Genomic DNA, 11,083 nt, shown 5'->3' with positions numbered 1-11,083 from the left:
TAAGTTTTATATTCATTGATTCGACGAAAAGGTGGCCTGCTGAATGAAGTTGTTGTGGAAGTTTTTAAGCCATGATTTACTAGGCCTCCCATGTCATGAATGATAACTTGGAAGATATTAGGAGAAATGCTGGTTTGGTTTTCATATGTTTCAAAGCAAAGCTCGATAAAGATTATAAGATATGATTATCAGAATGTTAAAATTACGCATTACAGAATAGCACATACAACATTATGATCACTATATATGTGAGGGCCCGATGCCTTGGGCCTGTCGGCGGGCCCGAAGACTCCATCTTCTTCCTCCTCCAGATCTGGGAAAAATTGAGGACTCCCAGGACAATCCGAGTTCATCGAGGGCAATCCGTCTATTTGATAGGTGCTGCAGCTTTAGACAATTTGTTATGAACGACAGGTGAAAGTCCAATGGTGCAAGCGATCATGGTGCACAAAGGTACAATTCCAAAATGATACTCCAGTGTTATTCTTAGCTCAGAAGGTGCAACGGATGGTGGCATCTTTTGGGTGAAAAACAACACGGAGAACTCTTCCACTCTGAACGAACATCGCATGCCTATTCATCCCCACTGCCAGTGGATGATGTTTTCTCCCCAAAAAACAGTGAATTTTGGGAATATTTTTCCAAATTTTTTTTAAGATAGCATAGGCTCTATTGATCCAATTATTGTAGAGTAGTATCGATGGTCCTCTTTTACTCCTGTTACGAGTTCTTGGTGGACTGTTGGCTGCAATAGTTGATATTCAAGCCTCAATTTTAGAAACATGCTTGATTTCTTTGTCATCAAGGGCATGTTTAGTCGGAGAAAGTTGAAATCTAGACTAAAAATGAAAATGAGTCCTTAGCTCTGCATAAGTATTCAAGATCTCTCTGACGAATAATCGATATGGAACTAAATATATGCGTGCATGAGTTTTAACATACTTTCTTTGTTTAAGTTTTAACGTCCTCGTTAAATTTAAGATTCAAATTTATTCAAATCGTAATTGCTGGCTCGAGATTAGACATGCATGCGAAGAAAAGCATAAGTGCTTCAGCCCATGATTTGAAGTCACGAAACAATAACCGCCAAAGATAGATTGGCATCTTTATGCGCTACTACACTAGACGTTGTCCGATATATCATAAAATACTTTCACTCACCGAGGACACATTTGATTTATAGAAAAAAATAATTACTAATATATTTTTTGAAAAACTAATATCTAAATATATAATACCTAAAAAATAATTTTTATATATTTAATTGACCATAAAAATAGCACAATTCAAAATTAAATTATATATAATTGAGCATCCACTTATATATATATATATATATATATATATATATATATATATATATAATACCTATTATGCTCTTAATATAAAAAAAAAATCTTATCTATTCTATCTACAGACTTAAGAGTATTTTTTTAAAAAAAAAATCGCCTTAATTTTCAAACGATAAAAATTAAAATTTTTCATATACCATATTTTTTATAAAATATAAAAATCTTATTTTTATAAAAAAATACTTTTTATTTTTTAAAAAAATCAAATAGATATGAAATAATTTTTTAAGTTTCCGTTGGCTATAATTTTTCTGCAAAACAAATGAGTCTTAAAACTGATTGGTGACTAAAGCAATTCTGGGCTCTAATCTCGAAGCCCGAAACAATTAATCACAATGTTGGCCTCTTTCGCACGGGCTGGATCAATAAAATGAAAAATACTACACACTTTCTCTCTCACAAGGAACAAAAAGAAAATGCAATACAAAAAAAATTACATACTCTAACGGCTCTAACCCAACTAAAACAAAAGGGAGAAGGGTGCACTTCTGCCTCATCCTAATCTCCCAAGCCCACCTCTGCTGGCTCCCTTAACTGTCTCTTCTCAGCAAATGCTTCATCATGCCTCATTATCCAGAACCTCTCTATCTCTTCTGGCTTACGGCCCGGGATGCGGCCTGCTATCAAAGCCCACCTACAAGATGGTCAAATCACAAACATATAAAAATTTGTGAAATCAAAGGAGACTGTTAAGGGTCCAAGTTGCACCTTTTCGCATGAATCCACCATTGGATCGCCCACCATATAGATCTCAAAATACTTCATCATTCATCCACCTATATAAATCTCAAAACGACTAATAGATGATCCAATAGCAGATTCATACAAAAAGAAAAAAATGACGAATCCTTAGTTATCGCGTTAGATACAATCCCGACCCAACTATTATAGGTAAAGACATTAATGGTCAAATTTTACCTACACGCTTAAAGTATCACATTTGTTATTTCTGATAAGTGGACTCTGTCTCACTTAGATGGAACCTGGTGGTTCATGCCAAGTGTGATTTTGCCACACAAGGATAAAACTTGGCATGTCTCAATAGTTAAAACTAGCATACAATATGTAATTTACATTGGCGTAATTTCTGACGGGGGTTATCGTCTAGCTGAAGTCTGGTGGTAAATATTCAAACTACCACCATTACCTTGACCTGCAGCCATTGACGAAAAGTCCGCAGGCTGGTTGTCATTTAAAGCGTCCAGGCTCCAACTCCAGAGGACAACAAGAAGGTCGGCAGTCGCTACTAAGATTTATGCTTTTGTGTCTACTGTCAAAAAAAAAAATTCATGCTCTTCCGAGATGCAACATGTTACAACCCTCGAAAATAACTAGATAAATAATAAAAAATAATGAATAAAAAATAAAATTAGTATTTGATGCCACCAAGGAGCTATGGAGATATCAATACTTAAGAAGCGTAAAGAAAAGTTTCTTTGATCCTCTCCTCTCCCTCTTCCCTCTTCTCCTTTGGTTCTTCCCTTCCGCTCTTTTTCTCTCTCTATTTCATTTTTCTCTCCCGTGGGACATCTTTGTTTCACACCTCAATAGGATGCCAAAACCCTTCTTTCATATAATCGCGATCCTTTGCAGTATATCTTTTGCACCACAAAACACTATATAACCCTAGATAGCCATTGTATCATTCATCTCGAAGATGAACAACTGTCATAATGTATCGCATTTAGCACTCAACGGCTATTTATCTGCCGAATGAATAAGTCCAAAGTTGTACAACCCTTTATTGTCCAATTCACATATCGCGATATGAACATCCTTTTGCAAGCCACATCCTCTATTTAGTTCCAGCCAAAATCCTTTTAGAGGATATATGAGAGAGTCTCTTGCTATGTACATGGTCCCCAGAATGAGGTTAGCTTGGATTCTACTTTGTGTCGTGATAATAAAAGCCAGTTATCCAATACAGTTTTTATGGTCAGTCTTAAAATAGCATCTTTATTTTCTGATCCTATATAAGTATTCAAAATTTTTCCAGCACATAACCAATATAGGACTAAAGATCTCTATTTAAATTCGGGCAAACTTATCTAATTAAAGATTCAGATCTAATCAAATCTAATTGCAAACACTATGATCGATCCATAATTGGTCGTAGAAAAACTTATACCACAGAATTCTCTAATTCACATATCCACTCTGATATTTGTAAAGTTTCAAGCTCAAAAGTTACATTTTAAATATTTTTAGCTCTATATAAATATTCAAGATCCCTTTAGTATATAATGAATATAATTTTTATATCTAGTACAGACCATTTATGTAGTTATATTCAAAAATGAGCATACAACATAGGACTCGATATAAAATTTTATCACTTGCATGTAGGGTTGCAAATAGATCGAGTCGGGTCGGGTCCTGAGTGACCCTGATCCGACTTGATTTCTTATTCGGGTCCTAATTTTGGACCCAGACCCGACCCAATTGAAGATCGAGTCGGGTTGGATCATATCCAGGCCTACAATTTTTAACCCAACGGGTTATTCGGGTTGGGTTAGGTCCATGTATAACCCAGATCCGACCCAAAAAATTTGGATCTAGGTCAGGTCTAGTCCGAGTCGAGTCACGGGTCCAAACTCCTCAGCCACCCAAAAAAAAGCCCAAAAACAAGACCAATGGCTGATTTCACTCAAAAAAAAAAAGACCAATGGCTTCAACCCGATCCCAAAACCTCCACTCCCGAGCCGAAAATCTGGGGAAAACCGAGAGAAGGCTTAAACCTTTCACCCACCTGCTTGTTGCTCAGCCACCAGTGCTTCTTCTTCGCGGACAGAGAAGGCGAGCCCGACATTGTCTCCAACGCATCACCTTGCCCGCCCCTCTCCAATCCAAAAACACAGAGCAAAGCTAGATGGGAAGAGAACAACCCCAAAAAATAGGGGGGGGGGGGGGGGGGGAAGCCGCAACTCTCTCACGATTTCAGTCCTCTCTCACTTCCAATGGGAGGCATTAATAAGGACGAGACCCAACTCCCCCAAAAATTGAAGAGAGAAAAATGCCAGCTTTGAGCCCCGCCTCTCTCTCTCTCTCTCCCCCTCCTGCTTTTGCTTTTATGGAAAGCTTCGATCCTTCAACTTCCTCACTGGCAAGATAGGTTTCTTCTTCTCCTGCCCCTCCTCCAAATCTCACAACTACCCCCGACAACCCCCACCGCTCCCTCTCCCTCTTCTTCTCCCTCAAGTCCGACCTCGTTGCCCTCTTATAAGACAAGCCTCTCTCGCCGGAACCTCCTTCCGACCAATGCTAGAAAAATTCCGAAGGAGGGACATACCTTAGGATGTCGAAGAGACTTGCAGGCAGGGTCTTCCTCTTCTCCAGATCTAAAGCACTCGGAACTCGAAAGCGCTCAAAATCATCTTATGTCTTATATTATATGGGCTATGGCTAGCGGGTTGACAGCCTGCAGGCCTGAGGAGTCACGGCCTACAAGAACACTTTTTCTTGCAGGCTGCGGGCTTACGGTAGTGGCATGTGGCCATGCGGGTCTAAAAGAATAATTTAGGTTTAGGTCGAATGGGATCTTTTGGTAAACGATCTAAAATTGATCCCAAAAAAAAAAAGATCGGATTAGATCTGTATCAAATTGAAATTGGATTAATCCAAATTTAATCCAAAAAATAGAATGAGTTCAAATGTAAGACTCAGCCCAGCCCCATGAGTCCTAAAATCCGGATCGAAGTGGGCCATGAGTCGACGTGACTCATTTGCGGCCCTTCCCGCGTGCAGCTTGCAAGAGGCGGTTCTAGTCCACAATTTCCCACAAACTGGCAACCGCACAACGCGCAAGTGGGGATGAAATCTATGTGCGTTCATGAACCGCGCAGCACGAAAAAAGAGATATTCGCGTTCAACCCGAAACTGGGTCCCACGGCGTACATCACGCAGTAACTAGTTGCAGGAGCCCACGAACCAAACCGTGTTCAATTGTAGCTGTTTGCTGGGATATCTCAATATATATATATATGTAATATAATACCGTGGTTTTCATCAATAAAGCGAAGTCCTTTTCCAAGTTTCGACGTCTCTGCTTGCTTCCTTCAGAAGGTAAAAAAAAAAAAAAAAGCTTAATGATTATTTTGGAGGTGTGGGTTTCTCCCAAGCAGTTTTGCTTCTCATATTTAAATTTGTGATCGCATGGCAGCATGCACGATCTTTTTTCATCTTATTCTCTGAAACGAAGCTCGATGGATTTTACAGCCAATTTTTTGAATCTGAAAAGGGAGAAGCTTTTTTTATATAGCAAAATGGTAGCAAAACCTTCAAAACTGCTTTGTGGGAAAAAAAAGAAAAAGGAAGAGAGGAGAGAGAGATAGAGGGAGACAGGAGGGGATGAGGGAGTAGCCATGCGTTTTTTAAAAATCATTTAGAACCTAATTTATTATCCAACTGCATCTAATCATAGAGGCTTAACATGGCATGAAGCCAGGTTTGCAACTAGACAAATTTCTGTACCGTAAAGCTGGCCTGATCTAAAATTTTTGTTATAATTTTATTGGATATCTTCGTACTCGTATAATGTGAGGCGCCCGTCTAAAAAAAAACATTTTGGAAGGATTTGTATTGTATCTTGCTAGAGTTCCGATCTCAAGTTAATTGTAATTGAGGTGTGGCTTTGAAATGGGTTGGAATGAAGTTCTATCATATATAGATTTATAGTTTGGGATTGGCTCGAGTAAGGCTCATTAGAAGATTGATCATTGGCATATAGATTGGATTTTGAAACTATTTTCAATATATATTGGGTTGACCATTTGAAAATGACTCGATCGAAGTCCTACACTTAACACAAACCTTAGATAATTATTTTGGTGCAGGTTCCGTTTGTTAAACAATACCTTTTTACTTGCGGTTTTGTGGGATAAGTGCAAGATATGACAAACTTTTGAGGGTTTGGATGTATTTCAGGTAAAACGCCTACAAGGTTCAAGTTTATGACATTTTCTCATACTAAAAACTCAAATTCCTTAATATATATTGCACAAGAACCTCCTCCAACAATAAAGTTTTCACCACACTTCTAACCTGATCCCAAATTAAGAGTAAAAAAATTATATTACAAGCCAATTTGTTGTTGAAACAATCTCCATGAGGAGGGCTATGGTAACACGGAAATCTAATCTTAAAAAAAAAAAAAGAAAGAAAAAAAAAAAGGAAAGGCCTCCGTTGCTATTTCTCTAGCTAGCTAACACCATATACATGCAGCTTGCTAGATCGAGAAGCTCACACATCAATTATGCAACTTTTTTGTGTGAGATTTGTATTATTAGAAGAGCATCTCTCTCTTGGCATAGTTGCCAGCTAGGAAACTCGTTCACTAAATTCGCAGCGCCAATGGAAATCGAAGTTGTATTCATTAGACATCTACGAAAAAAGATTTACAAACCGAGGACTAACCAGTTTCTCGATGGTTATATCTACTTCTCTTGCACTTTAATGCACCATTTGAAGAAAGTTAATGTTGTTGTTCACCTAAAAATAAATATATAGTTTTGTTGTTCTTGAGTTGGAAGCATAGATGCTGCGGAAGGAACCCATAATAAGGAAAATTTTACCTGTCGCCCACCAACCTATACATTCTGTAGATGAGATCCTCTTCTTGTTCCGTCATGTTGATGAACTCCCACTCTATGCTGCTAACTTCTGCCACAAAACAAAGAGCTAAAACGTCAACCAAACACCAAACAAACTAGGACATATAATTTAAGAGTTATCAAGACCAGTTAATGGAAGAGTAGAAACATTAGCAAACCTTCTGAATCATAACCACAAATCTTGGCCTGCTTCCGGGGGCGCTTGTCCATAGCTCCTAGAGATAGCAAAAGGCAAGCTAACGAGGGCCAGAAGAGAAGACAGTCTAAGGTGGAGGTATGGCAAAGACCTTATCCGGGAAAGAGGAATAGAGGCACTCTGAAACAGAGGAATAGATGATTTTAACAGTTGTAGCTGATAGGCAATCTGGTTGGGCACTTGAGATCTTTGGTTGTATCGATGTTGGCTAAAGCATAAGCGCTAACGACAGGCTATAAATGAGAGATGGCGACAAACCGGGATGCATATCTAATTGCTCGAATCAACCCTGAATAAAGTCAGACGGTCTTAATCAAAATTAAATTTGAGATGGCATCGATAAAAAATTTAAAATTTAAAAATTAATCAGTTTTGATTTTCTCTAAGGAGGGACAAAACCGTGCGGGGGGCGGCAGCCGCTGGGCCGGTTCACCCGATCCCCAAAGCGGACAAGGGGGGGCTATGTTGTGGGGAGGGGAGGGGGCCTTGAATTTAGTCCCACATCGGCTAGTAGCGGAAAGGTTCCATGCCTTAAATGGGGGTAGAAATCCTTTCCTCTCGAGGCGCCTTTTGAAGGGCAAACCCGTGAGGGCACCAGTCTCCCCCCGTCAGCGCTAGACGCGCGGGCCGGAGCGCCCAAAGCGGACAATACCTCGGGAGGAACGTGGTCCTCTTTCTCTGCTAGCTTAATGTGGGCTATGCTGTTGCGCGAGGCTCCGGCCAAAGCGCCGTCCCCGCAACAGACGTCGATACCAAACCAAAAGTAAATATATCTAATATTTAATATTCTTACTATCTTAAATATTTAGTAGAAATCCAAATGACTAACTTTATAAGAATAGTTATATTATTAGTTTCGAATGCTTTTATTAGATAATTTGGTATGAATTATATTATGAGAATCCCGAATAACATTTTTATTTGGGTTATTTATATTCAAAATTTTGAAATAAATAAAAAATTAAACTTCGATTTTTTTGTTTTGGATTTGGCTTTTTGATTTTCTTATAGTAGTTATAATTTTTTTATTTCAAAAATATTTAGTTCGGATTTTAGTTTCTATTTTGGGATGGTAGTAAATTTTGATTTTGATCTTTTTATTAATCGTACTGAATTCATCCTGTTAATGTCTCTAATGATAAAACTTGAAATAGTAAAATTGTAGTGAATAAATATTAAAGGCCCGCCTTTGGCATTATACTGGCTGCCGGTCTTACCGCAAGTCCGCAATCTCAACGAGCTAGAAACCCAACAACGAGTCAGGAAGCATCTTTCCCCAAAACAACAACTGGATCCAATCATTTCAAAGATATTTTCCTTAAAAACAAATATCAATCGATCTTCAAAAATTTGGAAAAGTTGTTAATAATCTATAGTCTGGCTGATTGCCATCCAATCCCTCCAGAGATCTTTGTTCAACCTTAGAATTAGAATTTAATTTTTTCAAAAAAAAATGAAAAAGTTGATTATTACAAGCATGCATAACATTGCAAGCCTAGTGCACGGCTAGCCATGCAAGTTGTCTCATGCATCAAAGCATATCAAACCACCACAGGAACTCTGCAACGAGTGCTATTTAAGGGTTACTCACCGGCTGGTGCTTAGTTTTAAAGCTATATTAGCACTGCTTGCAGCAAAATTATATTTGGTCTGAGAACCTAGACACATCCATGGGAATATTGATCTTGTTAGATATTGGACTTCGAAAAGGATGGCAATGGCAACTTGGACAAATATTAGCTACGTTGTTTCACCTTGGCCACAAAATTTAGTCACTCCAGCATGTCTGTCTTTATTTTATGAAATCCATCATGTCTATATTTATGTCCATTAAATGCGAGAGTCTCCTCAAATGAATTGGACCGCAATTGGGTAGTGAGTAGATGCCGTCCTAGGAATGGTTCGGAATGAATGATGGTGTGATTTGTGCCCCACTGCTTAAAAGCGATGCGACACGCAACGAAAGGACCCATCACCTTCCTCTTCGCCTCAATTAGTACTCATAGCATGCGCACGGAAATGGCGACGTAGCCACAGGAATGGACGAGCCCTCCGCAGGTGAACATCATGTTAATATATATTTCCAAAGTACTCATCCTCGTCGAGTTGAATAAGGCCTATGAAAGCTGAAAGAAAGGCAGGCCTTTACAAAGCTTGCCGGCGATCACATCAATCACCTAACCTCTGTTGATTGGATTTTTTACCTGGAAATATGAAATATCCCCCTAAAGTATTCTCCTTTCTCCTAGCTACGAGGGCGTCAGATTCCAATAAAGGCCATTCACCGGACGGCATTCATGCCTACCTTGTCCAAGAGCTAGCATCCAGGAGCCAAAGACACTGGCGTTCCAGAGCTCGGACTACGGAGTGCAGGTCCCTGCTCTCTGACGAGTTAGTGCCATTATGAGGGCGGGCCCCGAGGTTCGGTTCTCCGTGCCTTTCTCATAAATATTGGGTTGGTTGGACTTGATGAACACCAAGGAAAAATCGTGTTGTGTGGGGAAAAATCTTGAGTTTTCATTGCTAAATATTTATTTTATAGTAACAATAAATGATATTTGTCATCACACGGAAGTGGTTGGACCCATCTTTTGCAGTTGCAGCTACAAACGAAATTGGTTCTCGGTAAAAATGATAACAAATAAAAGAAAGCATCAATTTTTGAAGGGAATATTTACAGTTGAGAATAATAAAGATAATTGCAGTGAGGAGAAACCAAAAGGGAATCTGATTAGAATCAAATTTCAGAGGAGGAAAATGCTTGAAGGTGCTTGTTGGTGCATGGAAGAGCTCCACAAGCTCATGCATGTATTGCAAGTTTGGCAACTCAATATCCAACCATCCTTATGTATTATATCAATTTTTCCAAGTTACAAAATTTTCTTATGCTAAGTTTGGCATCCCTCTCCACATGAAAGGTCTTGTTTTAAATCGAGGTTGTGAAATCCCTACACAAGTTTTAAGAAAAAAATTATGAGAAAATCTGCTCTAAGAAAATAATTAGGGATCGAGGAAGGAATTTTAGATGAACTTTCAAATACTGCTATAAGAGATTTCTATAAGAACTATGAAACTTTATAATGGCATACATGTGCCTGCAAATGCAAAATCAATGGCTGAAAAAGGCTTGAACAAGCTAATGATTTGAGGCCTGAGTTCCTGGTGCATGCAAAAAAATGTTTATGATTCGTTTGTGTCACTTTTCAAGAAAAGTTTGCAGGATTTTGCTTCGATATATATCATATTTCTGATTTTTAGCTCAAGTGTATAAAATCGAGTAAAATGATATCAACATCAGCCATTACCAAAGGATTAGGTAGTGCTTGGGCTAGACCACGCTAGGCTACACATCCCAGCCCAAGCCCATGATGAAGTGGAGCCCGGACAAACTCTCTAGCACAAGTCAACCTCCAACCCATAAAACTTGAAACTTCGGAAAATTATAGTGACACCTCCTCAAACCCTTTCATTATCTCCATTGACAGAGCGATGGTATGTGACCATCATATGATAGCATAAAGTAGTCGTAGAACAAAAATATCCTCGATGTGTATTGAATAGGGTGGAGTCTCAAAGAGTTTTTTGTGCAAAATATATCTCAAAGTACAAATCTTAAAGCACACTTGGTATATGTCCCATAGTTAAGGATTACACTGCACGGATCTCAAAGCACTCAAAACTCTTTCATTCATCTATTTATACAGATCTCAAAGCACACAAAATTTCTTCGAGCATGCATCTACACACATCGCAAGGCAACCTTAATTAATATATGGTCCATCATAAAGGATGACCCACCATGCGGATCTCAAAGCACTTTGAATAACTTCATCCATCCATCCATGCATATCTCAAGGCATCCTTAGTATATGGCCTATAATTAAAGATAACCAACTGCACAAATTTCAAAGCACTCCAAACTTCTT

At 38.7% G+C, this 11,083-nt stretch overlaps 1 protein-coding gene across 2 annotated transcripts; it reads right to left on the bottom strand.

Annotated features, from left to right (window-relative positions):
* Positions 1 to 1,631: 1,631 nt before the first annotated feature.
* Positions 1,632 to 7,362, bottom strand: LOC103708017 (transcription factor TRY-like). Of its 2 annotated transcripts, none has more exons than XM_088709382.2 (3): positions 7,120 to 7,362; positions 6,923 to 7,010; positions 1,632 to 1,986 (listed from the first exon to the last, which is right to left on the bottom strand). In XM_088709382.2, exons 1-3 carry the CDS (start codon positions 7,169 to 7,171, stop codon positions 1,851 to 1,853), a joined length of 276 nt encoding a protein of 91 aa, XP_088565508.1. In that variant the 5' UTR covers positions 7,172 to 7,362; the 3' UTR covers positions 1,632 to 1,850. The 2 variants fall into 2 exon arrangements, with proteins under 2 accessions (XP_088565508.1, XP_088565509.1); XM_088709383.2 differs by having other exon boundaries at positions 6,923 to 7,007; positions 7,120 to 7,359.
* Between the last annotated feature and the right edge of the window lie 3,721 nt (positions 7,363 to 11,083).

This window comes from Phoenix dactylifera, chromosome 12 (assembly GCF_051530095.1).
Source record: "Phoenix dactylifera cultivar Ajwa chromosome 12, Ajwa_hap1_PhDact_Kaust_v1.1, whole genome shotgun sequence".
NCBI lineage: Eukaryota > Viridiplantae > Streptophyta > Magnoliopsida > Arecales > Arecaceae > Phoenix > Phoenix dactylifera.
This window is presented reverse-complemented; position numbering and strand designations above follow the sequence as displayed.

Coding starts and splice junctions, on each gene's coding strand:
- LOC103708017 (XM_088709382.2), bottom strand. CDS start 7,171: ATGGACAAGCGCCCCCGGAAGCAGGCCAAGATTTGTGGTTATGATTCA. Junction 7,011..7,119: donor TTGTGGTTATGATTCAGAAG/GTTTGCTAATGT, acceptor GTTTTGTGGCAG/AAGTTAGCAGCATAGAGTGG. Junction 1,987..6,922: donor TATAGGTTGGTGGGCGACAG/GTAAAATTTTCC, acceptor ACCATCTTGTAG/GTGGGCTTTGATAGCAGGCC.